Source organism: Bactrocera neohumeralis, chromosome 2 (assembly GCF_024586455.1).
Source record: "Bactrocera neohumeralis isolate Rockhampton chromosome 2, APGP_CSIRO_Bneo_wtdbg2-racon-allhic-juicebox.fasta_v2, whole genome shotgun sequence".
Lineage (NCBI taxonomy): Eukaryota > Metazoa > Arthropoda > Insecta > Diptera > Tephritidae > Bactrocera > Bactrocera neohumeralis.
In genome coordinates, this window is record NC_065919.1 from 20,140,983 (window position 1) to 20,156,457 (window position 15,475).

The 15,475-nt window shown below is 28.9% G+C and overlaps 1 protein-coding gene across 2 annotated transcripts in view; it reads right to left on the bottom strand.

Moving 5' to 3' along the window:
* Positions 1-11,710: 11,710 nt before the first annotated feature.
* Positions 11,711-15,475, bottom strand: part of LOC126751743 (uncharacterized) — a 52,437-nt gene continuing 48,672 nt past the window's right edge. For both annotated transcript variants that reach the window (XM_050462251.1, XM_050462252.1), the window contains exon 3: positions 11,711-14,056. In XM_050462251.1, the coding sequence (XP_050318208.1) occupies positions 13,236-14,056 (821 nt within the window). In that variant the 3' untranslated portion in view covers positions 11,711-13,235. The remainder of the gene's footprint in view (positions 14,057-15,475) is intronic.

Below are 15,475 nucleotides of genomic sequence, written 5' to 3' on the forward strand. Positions count from 1 at the left end.
TTTTGTGTATTTTCCGGCGTTCTATGGTTTCGATGCAAGATTTTTTGGTTCTAAATATATTTCCCCCTGTTGAATTTTAGAAAGAAACTTTCAAAAGCGAGATTTCCCCTTAAATAAGAACATTTGGGGAAAAAGTGCCTTTCGAATCTCCCCTTTTTTTTGCTGCGAATGTTCTTTTCTTTTTTTGAGCCTCGGGTGTATATAAAGTTCCCAACCTAACGGGAGTTTTGTTTCCCCGAAGGAAGAGTTCCCTTTTTTTTTCGGAGGTCTTGTCTCGGGCAGATGCAGGGTCTTACAAAGGAAGAATTTTTATCATCCATTGTGGACGAGTTTCAGGTCCAAGAGAACATTTATAGGAAGGTAACTCAAGTTGCCTGGCGAAGTTAACGCATCGCGCGATGGCTGACAACACTTAGGTTTCCGTTTCCTCGAGAGAGCATTGTGGACGTCTTTGGCGAGAATAGTGTTGGTCGTGAACAGAAGCTTTGGTAGTAAACGTCTGGTGCAGTCGACAGTCCTGTCTATTGTAGTTGGCAGGCCAGTTTCAGCAAATAGATTTTTTAGTGGTGTTGTTGGAAATGCTCTAATGCTTCTGCGCATGGCCACATGGTAAGGGGAGCAGAGTATTTTCATTGTAGAAACCGGACAGTTGCCGAAGATAGGTAGAGCGAAGTCGATCTTGGAAATCACTATATTCAAAGAAATATTATAAAAATGATGTTGTATTTCAAGTCCTTTTTAATTATTACGCTATACTATATATTCACAGAAGGTCAATATTATGTGTTATGAGAGTTGAATTTTTATTGCTCCATTGCTTATCGCCTAATTTTGTAGCCATTTGTTGTTGTTTTTTCTATGTAAAAGCGTATTTCATATTTCTCATAGCCAAACAAATAATTTGCAGTAATTTTTTGCTTATTAAACCATTAAATCACTTAAGTTCCACCGGTTTATGGACTCAATGATTTCATTCACAAACGCAGCAACTATCACGAACATGAATTAACAACAACATGTGTAATTATGTACATATTTAAACGACATTCCACGCAGGTACTTTTAAATTAGAGGCACCAACATGCCACCGACAACAAAAACACGCAACTGACATACGGTGAATTATGCGCAATTTGTACGCTGATGGTCAATGCCAGGTGGGTGGTCGATTTGTTTGCTTCTGCGCCAAAGAGTCAGACATTGTAAGCCATTTTAATGCGTTTTGTTGTTGTAATTTGCAGCAAATATTTACTTGTGTATAAATAAATGTAAATATGCTTTTCTGTTTTGTTTATAAAGCGTCTCGTGGTAATGTTGTTGTCATGAGTATGAACATTTTACTGTTACCTGCGTAAATTCCAAGCGATTGCGTACCAAATACGCGAATTGGAGCAAAACAAATCGCATTAATTGTTTTTCTCTTGTTTTTTTTTATTTGAGATATTTAGAAAATTGCAATGTCATATATATTTGTACATACTTAATAAGCGTTAAGTGAATGTATGTTAATATTTGAAAACTATAGATATAGTATGTATACACAAATTTTGATAAATAAATTCCTTTAAGGAATACTTTTGTTTTAACGGCTTGTAAATAAGTGCTAAGGAGAAGAGTCTGTGTTTTGATTAAATGATTTACAGGCTTGTAAATTGAACCAATTCATTCGCTAAAAGTTACCGCACCGTCAGTTATAATGTCCTTCGACAAAAACAAAAAAGGTCGCTGATCGTTCAGTTTGTATGGCGATAATGACGCCGTGTCATCGGTGCACTACGCTTCGGAGACTGCGCCATTTTTTGAAAATTATCCATATTAGATTTCGTGAATGTAACTCATCAATTGATCTGGCATAATAGTGATTCCGATTTCAGTTTGTATGCTTCTGTATGCCCATGAAAGGACATATCGGCGCTTCAACAAATTTCAGCTTCCAAAGGCAAAAAAAAGCGTTTAAAATTCTCAAATCGATACCGAACAAGTTTATGGGCTATAGGCTATCCGGGTTTTCTTCTGGGAACATTTTAAACTTCGCATGGTAAAACTTGATATGCTCTGTACAAAGTGAAAAAATTTGCTCAATTATTACTGATGGATTTTTAAAATACCTTTTGTGTAAAATTTTTCCTTATCATCATTTGTTACAATGATTTTATAGGTATTTTTCTTTAGAGAAGGCATAATATTGAAATAATTTACTTTTATTTCAGATTGAGTATTAACCCAATCACAGAAAAATTTAAAAAATTTAATTTAATAGATAATACAATCTTCGATACATAATTTCCATATAATAATAAATGTTTTGAAAGTGGTTCTTGGTCCATAAATTGATTACCTTTTATAATACGCCCATGAAATATTCGAATTTTATAAAAAAAGTCCTGATTTCAAAGGGTTTTTATTTTTATACTTAAATGTAAAATTTAGTGCCTTTTTTTTGTTAGTCGGTCTAACCGCAAAGAAACAGAATTTTGAAATATAACTGTTTTTGGTGGGCGTGGTTATTATACGATATAAAAAGTTTGATCTTTGTTGACATTTCTGAAAAAAAGACAATCTGTAGAGTAACTACAATAGATGTTATCGAACAAAACAAACAGGACTTTTGGTAGGGGCGGTCGTAAAATGCATTTTCCAAAAAAAGCAAATATTAAATTTTGTTTCTTGGGAAAACATTTACTGAAACATTTCAAACGATTAAAAAAGTTTATGGCTTAGTGCCTATCCCGTACAATGTTCATAGGGTTTCGGATTCCAAGAAGGTTTCTGTGGGCGATCAGGCAGTCGGTCGTTTCCCATCTTCAAAAATAAAGAAAATGCTGATTTGTTTTTACGATTCCGAGGGTATTGTACACCGAGAGTTCGTCCCACCTGGCCAAACGATTAATGCTGTGTCTTACCTTGGCGTTATGAAGCATCTTTTATCACGCATTCGTCGTGTTCGACCAACCACAATACCGTGAGGCAGGGTCCTGGCGCCTGTTGCACGATAATGCGCTGTGTCATCGGTCGACGCTTGTCACTGATTTTTGACAAAATCCATATTAACCATTAATCACTCGCCCTGATCACCTGATCTGGCATATTATTTTTACCCTTTTGACTTCTTTTAGTTTTCAGGACATTTCAGCTATCCAAAAGGTGACGACCGATATTCTCAAGAGCTATGAAATGCTGATTGACCGGGCTAAACGCTGTATCGAAGCACAAGGAAACTACTTTGAATAGAAAAATATAACTTTTGAAAAATATTAATTTTTTGTTGTTTTTTTTAACTGCCCTGTTTCTTTTGCGACAGACCTTTTATATATGAATAAGTATAAGCAAATTTCGATCTTCTCTCCCACTTAATATACTCTCAAAAACCCGCATTATTAACATCACTGGGGCTCTTCGACCCACACTTTATTGGTGCGCCCACTTTTAAAGCATTTGCAAGTATCTAAGGCTAAATATGCTAAGTTGTTATCAAGATAGAATTTAACATTAACATCACATATGACAATATTTTTTATTGTGAACTTTTTGTAGTTCTATTATTCCAAAGAAACCTTTAATACGAGAACAGTGTTACAGATTTTCATAATCGCAAACCGTTCAGACTGGGGTATTAAGAATGATTCAAGGATTCTAGTGAAAAAAAAAATGTAGAACTATGTTCCCAAATGCCAAAGTGACTCAAAAAAGATTCAAAAATTATAAAATTGTTATGAGAATTATTATATGATAGTCCGACCTTGAGTAAATGTAAAAATCAATATTTATAGAAATTCAGCTTAACGACGTTAAGTTAGAGTTTATAATCATCCTTACATCCAATAGCCATGTTCGGTATACCATACTCGTAAAACTTATACGGCTGGTTCGTAGATAGGTAGGTAAGAGAGCAGCCCATTCGTGCTCAATGTACCATTTTGATACATTATTCGTAAGACCTTGCTGTCACATTTCATTATTGGGTTCAAACCATTTGATGCGCTCAGAAAAACTATTTATCTCCATTGTGCTTTTTGAAAATAGTAATTCAAGTTTTGGTATTTGAAGGATTTCAAGAGATTTGCGTCGGAATTGTGATAAGAGTTGGGCACTCCTTACTCTCTTCGAGTTTGCATTTGTTTGACGTTTTATGGGGCATTCCAATTTTTAATGCATATTCTTGAAATGTCCAATGCCCCATTATGATAGTTGTAGGTCTATATTTACTTGTTCTGGATTTATTTAATTAGCCCCTAATGCTTGCCTTGTATTATTTTGTCCATATCTGTTTCGTCATCTTGCATTTGGTTTTAGATTTTCATGTAGCAAGTACGGTTTTGTCTCCGTCTCAGAATCGTGTAGAGAGGCTCCTGACTTGGCAACCTGCACTCCTTATTCGTTACCGAAAATGTTTCTGTGATCGGGAGCTCATATTATGTACAGGTGGAATTGACCTTCCAGTGAGCTTAAAGTTTCCAACATTTTTCGTCGCGATCTTAAATTGAAAGCGTACAAAATATAACTTTTTCCAGAACTGAAGACGTTTGACCTTCCCAAGCTACATCGCTTCGCTCTAAAAAGTTCCAAGAAGATCCTATGTTATCGAGCCAAATTTTGTTTCAACGATAAGGCCCATTTCTGGCTTAATGGGTATGTAAACAAGCGAAATTGCCGTATTTGGGACCAAGATCAATCTGAAGACATTTCAGGGCTGCCATTTCATCCAAAAAAATAACGGGCCGGTGGAATCATCAGCCCATATTACTTCAAAAATGATGCTAATGAGAACGTCACCGTCAATGGCGAACGTTTTCGCGTTATGATAGCCGACTATTTGATGCCTGAAATTGAAGCTAGTGATCTTGGCGACATTTGGTTTTAACAAGACGGTGCTACTTCCCAGACAATTTCACGTTTTGGACCAATCGATTGGCTACCAAGATCCTGTGATATCACACCGTTAGACCTTTTCCTGTGAAGATATGTAATGTCTAAATTCTATTGATAATCCCGCTTCGATTCAGGCCTTGGAGCAAAACATCGCGTAGGCGGATTCAATGGATGATGAGATAAGCTTCAAAAAATAAATACCAAAGACTGCTCTTTCGAATGATAATAAACATTCCCCATTAAATTTGAAGTTTTCAGGTTCAATCGAAATGGGTCACCCATTAATATCTACCTTCCATAATACTAATTTTCGAATTATAGAGCATGTTTTTTTAATATACAGAATATCCTCAAGGTTAACTGTCAATAAGCATCTGGGATATTTGCAAGCATATTAATTAGACAGCAAGGTGTTCATAAGAATAATAAGAGCCAAAGCTGTCTTCGATTCACCAAGCATTACTCTCCAGCGAATCGAACAAACTGTACCAGATTCTCAAACAAACGGGCAGCACTTGTGATGCATTGAAGATAGCGGTTAGTTGTAGTATACAACTTCTAGTATCTTCTGATGATCTGCCTTAATCTCAAAAAAAATTGGAATGAAAACACTACAGAAGACCTCCTTAGTTGATACCCAAACTTTTAAGTTATGAAAGCCTCTCCAAATTGTTTATTTTTTCAAATATTTATTTATATTTCGAAACTTATTTCGTACAACTCCTACAATACGATATATATCTGTATAAGTATATAATATGTATATAGTAATTCAGAATATATTAACTTAATTAATTGGTATTTTATTCTTAGCGTTTTATTGTGAAATTGCTTTTCGTAAAAGTTGAAATGTATGGCGCATATGCTTTAGCACACATACATACATATGTTTGTATGTATGCATTCGTATATTTTACATATGAACAAGTGTATATTTATTTCTCATATTTTTTTGTTAATAAAAAGTTCTGACAAAGCATTTTCGGCGCACTCATTTCAAACATCGCTTGCTTGCCAACACTTGCAGCTATAAAAAAGACAATTACAAATACATTTTATTATAAGAAATATTTTATAAAAATTATTTTATATTATACGAATATAAATAGTACATATATATGTATATATAAATATATATGAATATAGTTAATGTACATATGTTATTTTATCAAAAGATGTATACAAGAAAAACGAATTTAAAATATTACGTACAAATAGTTAATATTTATGCCAATTACAATATAATTTATATATCTATGTAACTTTTTTGTTTTGCAATAACAAAATTAAACGACTGTTTTGCATGTTAACATAGTTGTTTCAAAAATGTTACTTATAGCAGACGCCTAGTTTCGATCGAAGCATACATATGTATGTATATATTTTTGAAAAATACATGTTCTTTGGTCTCGTAAAACTTCATCTTGAGAAATTGCTTAATAATTTAGTTTATTTATCCTTTATTAAGTAATTAAAAAAAAACATTTAATTAAGAAAAGTAATAATTATAAGAAAAATTAAAAAAAATTTATTAATAAAATTAAATTTAAAAAATTAATTAAAAACAATTAAATTAGAAAAAACTAAAAAACAAAAATATTATAAAAATATTTAAAAAAAAATTAAATAATTTTTCTTTTAATTAAAATTAATTTTAAAAAATTTAATTAAACAAGTTAAATCAAAAGAAAATCTTCTTGCGAAATTTAATAATTTAGTTTATTACTTATTAAATAAAAAAATTAATCGAAAACCACTTAATTAAAAAAATACAATTATAACAAAATTTAAAAGAAAATTATTAATAAAATAAAAATAGGATTATAAAAAAAATTTAAAAAATGTGCCAATAAAATTAAATTAAACATTTAATTAAAAACAATTAAATTAGCGAAAACGAGTAAAAAAAATTATTATAAAAATTAAATAATTTCTCTTTTGAATAAAATTAATTTGAAAAATGTAATTAAAAAATGTAATTAAAAAAGGAAATCTTCTTGAGAAATTTAATAATTTAGCTTAATTATCACTTATTAAATAAGGAAAATTAATTGAAAATCACTTAATTAAGAAAAGAAAATATAAAAAAAATTTAAAAAAATCCACCAAAAAAATTCAATTAAAAACATTTAATTAAAAAAAAAATGAATAAAAGCAAAAATTATTATAAAAAATTAAATTTAAAAAATTAATTATGTATTAAACAAATTTTCTTTTAAATAAATTATTTAAAAAATGTAATTAAAAAAAGTTAAATTAAAAGAAAAAGTAATAATTACTTAAAATTTATGTATAGTTAATTACTTTTTAAGTTTATTTATTTCAAAATATTCCAAGCAAGAACTTGAATTTTATTGGTCAGGTTGTATGCTGGCTTTAGCCGAACTGAACAATTTGTTCGGAGACTATATCGTTAATCGGCCAGTTTGTATAACAACTTTATCCTACAGAGGTCTAGTCTGAAAAATTTGTTCGGAGATTGTAGCTTTGCCTTGGATAATAATCCATACCAAATTCGGAGGAATTATCTTGCCAAAATAAAAAAGTTGTCCATACAAGAATTTAATTTCGATCATTAAGATTGTATGACAGTCATATGCTGTGGTATCCGATCTGAGCAAGTGCTTCTAGGATTACATCGTTGCCTAAGGCAATAACTCATGCCAAATTTCGTGATGATTTCTCTTCAAAGAAACGGTTTTTCTTACAAGTACTTGAATCCAACATCCAACTACAGTGATCCGATTTCGGCGATTAGTGGGAAGAAAAGGACATTTGGAAAACTTCTGACTGATATTCCAAAAACTGAGGGACCCAGTTAGCGTACATACAGACAGACGGATAGACAGATCGACATGGCTACATCGGCTCAGCTCGTCAAGCTGCTCTTCAACGTTTTGTTCTGGATACTACAAAGTCGGTGGCAAAATTAGAGTATTATTATAAAATAAAAACTAAAAAATTAGAAATAGTTTTTTTAGCGAATTGAAATTTTAAATTAAACAAAATATTTTCTTTTAAATTAAAAAAAAGATATAAAAAAAATTAAATATTAAAAATCAAATTAATAAAATTAAATTTAAAAAACTAAATTAAAAACAATTAAATTGGAAAAACTAATTTAAAAAAAATTAATAAAATAAATATTGTATAAAAAAATTTTAATAAAAAGTTAAATAAAGCAAAAATCATTTTGAAAAATAAAATTATAAAATAATTCAATTAAAAAAAAATTATTATAAAAAAATCAATTTAAAACGAAAGGTTAAAAAAAGTAATTAAAAAAACACTCAATCAAAGCCAAGAAGTTTTAAAAAATTAAATAACAAAAATATTCAATTAAAAATGTTTTTTATTAAATTAAGTAAAAAAATATATTTTATGGTAAAGTAAATAAAAACAGTTATAAAAAAAAGTTATTAACAGAAAAATATATTATAAAAAAAATTAAATTAAAAATTTTTAAATTAAAATATAAAAGAGTCTATTTAAAAAAAAAATATTTAAAAAAAACATAAAAAAATTTTGTTAAAAAATGTAATAAAAACACGTAATTGAAAATTACTTAATTAAAAAATAAAAATTTAAAAAATTTAATTAATAAGATTAGATTTGAAGGTTTAAATTAAAAACAATGAAATTTGAACAAACTAATTATAAAAATTATTTAAAAAAAGAAAATAAAAAAAATTTAAGGAACAAAAATTTTAATAAAATAAATTTAAAGAAATTTACTTAAAAAAAATTATAAAAATATTTGTTATAAAAAAATTAAATAAAAATATATATTATAAACAAAAATAATTAATAAAATTAAATTAAAAAAAGTTTAAATTAGAAAAAATTCAATTTAAAAAAGTTACCCAAAGAGCGTGCTCGTCTTCAAAAACTAACATTAAATGCCAAGATAGTTTTTTTTTTTCAAAATACAATTTTATTAAACAAAAGTAAATAATTTTCAAGCCTAAAAGTAATACTTAAAACAAATATTTTAGAACAAGAAAAAGTAATAATTTCTAAAATTTATGTGTACTTAATTACTTATTAAACTTAGTGTTTATATAAGCTCAGTGAGGTTAATATTACAATAATTAATCAATTTCTTAATTTCCTCGAAAAACAAAACAAAAATATTTTTCTTTATATTTTATACTTATATTTAAGAATTTTTTTTTGAAACCATTCCATATTAAAGAAAAATTAACTAAGATATGATTCTTTTAAAAGTTTTACAAAAACTTCTTTTGTGGTTTGAAAAATCATGTCATAGCAAATTATTGTAGTGAATCATTTTCAATTTTAATTTTAAAAGTTCAATTTTAAATAAGTGTGCAACTCAGTTCTGTGTTATAATTATTTCTTAAATTTTGACAAACAGTTTTTGTTGTTTTTTTTTTGGCTTTTTTAAATAAACTTATAATTACACGATGTAAATCATATGTGATTATTATAATGAGGTGTTTTATAAGTCGAAATCATTATTTTGTACAGTGCTTAGTTTTTTCTTCTAGCTTTAGCCTTAATACACAATCAATCTTAAATTTCTCATACAGTTTTTTTTTCAGAAAAATTAATTAATTTAAATGAATAAAACTTAGCACATACATAAACATACATATGTATGTATAGCACTTAACTAAATAAGTCCAAAAAGCTGTGTATTTGTTATGTAATATTTTTTTTTAATATTTCTTTTCTTAATGAAATTAAATATATACTATTTATATTATTTTAATACGTTTATAATATTTAAAAAAATTGATTTTGTGTGTGTGTGTTTTTTAACATATAAGTTTAACTTAAAATATTTTAAATACTCACATTTTGCACTAAACGGATAATCAAAAAACTTATAAATAAATTTTAATATATTTTCAATTTTATTTTGTTTAAAAATTAACTTATTCGTTAAAAATATAATAATGACGGGTTTTTTTTAATTTGAAGCATATTTTGTAGTTTTTTAAATATTATTTTTATGAATGTAATTATTTTCTTTGAAATATTAATCATTTTAATTAATTAAATTAATCGAATAGTAAAATTCTATTGTCAAATTTATTTAATATTAAATGTTTAATCAAAATTTTAGTTCTATTTTCTTAATCTTTCATTTTCAAAAAAAATTTAAAATAATTTAATATCAAAAAAAATTAATTTAATTTGAATATTTAATTTAAATTTGAATTTTATTTCATTAATTTTTAGTTTTCAAAAAAATTTTGAATGGAACAAAAAAAATAATTTATTATTAATTATTTAATTTAAATTTGAAATTTAATTTCGCTAATTTTCAAACAAATACAAATTTTGAATGACAAAAAAAAATAATAAAAATTTAAGAATAAATATTTTAAATTTACTTTATTACTATAACTTTTAATGTTAAGACAAATAAAAATTGCTAATTTAATTAAAATTTAAATTTGAATATTACTTTATTAAATTTTAATTTTCTGGCAAATAAAAATTGCTAATTGCAAAAACGCTTTATAAGAATTTCAAAAATTAAATTAATTTTTTTCATTTGCAAAAAAGTTAAATTTAGTCCGCTCAAAATAAAAACTAAGTTTATAACAATTTACAATATGATTAGTGATTTTATTATCTGCAAAATTGTAACTAAAAAAATTGTTTATTTTTAACTTCAAATTAAATGCCAACAATTTAATTCAATTCTTTATATAAATAATTTTAAGAAAACTAAAAAAAAATTATATAAAATTATTAATAATTCCAAGAATATTGAAAAAATTAGTAAAAAATTATTAAATATGTTCAAGAAAATTTAAATAATTAGTAAAAAATTATTAAATAATTCCAAGAAAACTAAAAAAAATATCTAAAATTACAAAACTAAAAAAAGATTATATAAAATTCTTAATAATTCCAAGAAAATTTAAATAATTAGTAAAAAATTATTAAATAATTCCAAGAAAATTGAAAAAAAATATCTAAAAACAAAAATATTCAAGAAAACTAAAATTTCAAATGGTAAAAAATTAAAATAATAAAAATTTAAATAAATTATAAAAATTATTTCAAGAAAATAAAATTATCAATAAAAAATTATTTGCAGCAAATAACTAAAAATTAATATAAAATATTAAAATTTAATTTAGTGTTAATTAATTTTCGACAAAAATATATATTTTTAATAAATTATTAAAATTTATTTTATAATTATTTTTAATTAATTTTTTCCACAAAAATTTTATTAATGCTCAAATTATTAACTAATTATTTGTAATTTCAATGACAATTTGTTATCAAAAATAAAATCTTTTTTAACTTAAAAAAAAATTTTAATTTTAATTAACAAAATTATAATTTATTGAGCATTAAATTTATATGCTAACAAATTGTAACAAAACAAATTTTTCTCAATTTTTAAAACAAAAACTAATATTAATTTTTTATTAACTATTGGCGGCGAAAATATTAGAATTACTAAAATAATTATTTCTTTTATTTCCAGAAATCTAAAACTTTCCATATTTTAATTTTGGCATAAGACATTTCAAGAACCACATTTTCTCATACATTTGGCTGATTTAGTAAATTTTTTTAGTTTCTCATACAAATAAAATTTAATTTATGTTTTGTTTGATAGATATATATATGTATATTTTATAAAATTTGCTGATATTAAATTTTTATTTTTATTTTGAAAAAATTTTCGATTTTTTGTTCTAATTTTTATACTTTTTAGACAATATTAAAATAATATTTTTTATTTTGATTTATTTATTTATTTTTTTTTTTGAAAAAATATTTTTAATTTTTAGCTTTGAGCGTCGCCATAAATTTAATATAACAAATATAAAAATTTCAAAATAAATATTATTTATAAGATATTTTTATTGTTAAATTGTATTTTTTTCGCCGATCTGGTAAACATTACATTTCTTACTTGCTGAGGCTATTATTTAGCATTTCCTATATTAAGTTCTCAACGTCTCACTACCATTTACGAACTATGCTCACATTTTATTCACTACGCTCAATAAAATGTTAAACTTTTAGTTATCAATCAGTACATTTTCCATATAGAAATTATAAATACGAATTTATTACGCGCTACATACATATACAATAACCAGTTAAAATACTATAGTTGTTCAGTGCTACAAAAGCCTGTTTGCATGAAAAGCAACAATAACAAAAAAACGCAATTGATTTGGAACAAAGCTAGAAGCCAAGCTAGACGCTACGTTACTAAGCTTACGAATATTTGGCATATTTTTAGGAGCAGCAAAGGTTTCTCGTACAAAAAGCATTAATATTAAGGCGAAAATGCATTAAAATATACATACATATGTTTATATAATGATGTAAGCAGAAAATGTGCTCTTTGTGTGAGCAGTGTTTGTTTTCAAAATTCACTAATATTTTTTAGATTTTTTAAATATTTAAAAACTTTGAAAATTTTATTATTCAAAGTTTAATTTCAATGCGTAACGGGAGTAATGTGGCCAACTAATGTGTTATAGCGCTTTGAATGATTGTTAGAGAAATTTTTAATTTTTTTTTTTTTTTTTGTGAGTTTTTTCAGTTTTTCATTTTTGCTTTAAAGGCGGAGAAAAACTTTCGTCTGAGATCACTACAATGCTAACAGTTTTGCTAAATATGTTTGTATGCTGAGTGTGCTGCCAACAATATTTGGTCGCCTGCAGCTCTACCGCAGCCTTTCGCGCACCCCTCCCTCTTCTTGTATGCTATGTATGTATGTTGTGACTAGTTACATACTTTAATGCTAGAAAATGAGTAGTTTTACTGTGTTTAAATATTTTTTGTATTATTTTTGTTGCCGTTGTTGTTGTTGGTTTTTCTTTAACTTTGCTTTGTTAATATTCCATCATATATACTTATGTATGTGTGTATACTATATAGCTGTAGCATATTTATAACTATTTTATATACATTAATTACTTTTTATATTATATATTAACATATTATGTATGTCTATGTGTATGTCTATGCGTGTATATGATTTGATTTCTTTATATAGAATTTATAAAATGCGGCTGCGCTGTGGTGTGCTTGCATTGTTTTTGCTGATTTATCACATTTTGAAATAGAATTGAGGTACGCCTGCAAGTATGCAATGCAAGCAGCTTGATTGGCTGCCAACAAAAGAAAAACCAAAAACAAAAACACGCCGCGCAAAAGCAAAGCACTCAAATGATGTACTTGTATATATGCGTATGTGTGTGTGCATACCTATGCATAAGTATATGTGTAAATGTTGGTTGAATTGTGCTTCGCAACATTTTAGTGTGTGTGCAACATGTGGCCAAGCGTCAGCAACATGCTGCTCGCTACAATAAAACTACGCTTAGGCTATCTCCAGTGCAGACAACATTTTAGGCCTCCGCCGCGTTTTGACTCTGCTGCATTGTTGTTGTTGTTGTTGGCGATTGTAACGGTGTTAGCGGTGATTCGGTTGACGGCGAAGGCATTGAAGGTGATGACGGTGTTGACGATATTGTTGTTGCCGGCGAATTCATATTACCGCGAATGTGTCGATTCTCCGGATTTGCCATTACCGATTGTATGAACTCCGATGTCTCGACCTGCAGCTGCGCCAGACGTCGTTGCAACAATTGATTTCGTTTCACCAATTTGATCGTCTTCAACGCTATCGATAGCAGACCTTCGGTTTTCTTGATCTCACACATGCTGGAATATGTGTCGGAGTCGGTGTCCTCTTCATCGCTGCCGTAAAGACGCTTGTGACTGTTGTTGTTGCAGTTGTTGGCGCTCAAATTCGTTGTGTGTGTTGCCAGCAATTGTTTGTCGCTCAGCGCTGGTGCTGGGAATACTGTTTTAACGGTGCAATGCAACATTTGTCGTGCTTGGCTGCCATGATTGTTGTTATTGCTGTTGCTGGTGGTGGCGGCAATGTCATTGTGATAGCGCGCCCCACTTGTTATGGAATGTACTTCGCAGTCTTCTTCATCGAGTGTGTCATTGTCCAGCTCCATATGTTCGTCGATTATTGCGCGCACCAATTCCGGTCCCATGGTGGATGAAGAGACGAAGTTCTCGGATAATTCGTGTTCATCCTCTTCGTCCTCCATATGCAACCGTTCACCGCGTAACGGTTCTGTGTAGGATTTGTCGGCTGCACTGTCGTCGCTTGGGCCACGTATGCGCAGTGTGGATGAGGTGCGTCCGCCTGCCACTGGAAGTACAAGATAGTAAGGGAGCTTATTAGTTGAAGAAGATGTAATGAGTTCTGAAAGCAGTTAATTGTTATAAAATATTTATGATAATATTATCCACGAAAACATCAAAAAAGTCCACAAAATAATTTCGGATGACAACATAGAAAAGTTGTTCGAGATAGCAGGCACTCTAAAGATATCAACTGAACGTGTACATCATATCAATCACGACATTTGGGTATGAGAAAGCTCTGTGCAAAGTGTTTGCCGCACGAGCTCACTTTTGACCAAAAACAACGAGGAGTTGAAGATTCAGAGCAGTGTTTGTAGATGATCAAGCGAAATACACCAGAGTTTTTACATCGATATGTAACAACGAATGGAACATGGCTCCATCATTTCGCGCCGAAGTCCAATCGACAGTCATCTGAGAGAACCGCTCCAAAGCGTGGAACAACGCAACAGTCTGCTGGCAAGGTTATCGCGTCTGTATTTTGGAATGCGCATGGAATAATATGTATTGACCTTGTAAAAGGAAGGACCATCAACAGCGACTATCACATAGCGTTATTGGATCGTTTGAAGTACGAAATCGGCCGCATTTGAAAAAATAATGAAAGTGCCCAAACAATGCATCGTGTCATAAGTCAGTGAAAATCATGGCAAAAATCCATGAATTGGACTTTGAAATTCTTTCGCATCCAACGTATTCTCCAGATCTGGCCCTCACCGACTATTTCCTGTTCTCAGATCACAAAAGAAAGCTCGCCTTATTTTCAAGCAAATGACAAATCCTGCTACAGAAAGGATACCGAAAAGTTAGAGGATCGCTATAATAAGAACTATGTTGAATAAAAAACGAAAAAGAAAATGTGTTTTGCTATGGCAGGCCGGGTACTGTTCAAATGATCTGTTCCGTAGAACCTGTTTTCCGAGTCAGGCGCTATAACGAGACTGAATCTCTTTAAACCTAGTAATACAACGACGGTTTCGACCGAACAGCAGACAAATAATACTGGTAGACACATAATTTGTGACATGAAAATTCTTAGTACTGTAATTTACCATCAGTGAACAACTTCCTATTCCAAAAGCACCAGAATCTTGAAGTCTCGATGAAGAATTAGAATCGACTAGCCCTTCCACGGATTTTACAGAAACCGCAAGGGAAATGACAACCGACCCTTCATTAGATTTACCAGGATGTTCAACGGTGTCGTTTTAATTAGTTCACACACAAATCGCAGTCCGAACTTTTATCATCCAGACTAAAAGGTAGGAACCTTCTCCAAAATGCTGTAAATATTACTTTTTGCAGAAAAATGCAGAAAGACCTCACAAATTGCTTTCGTCCAGAAGGGGATCTAGTATACTGTTCAGAAGTTAACCTTTTCTTTAACTCAATTGGACAGAAACATGATCCACGTGATTGGCGT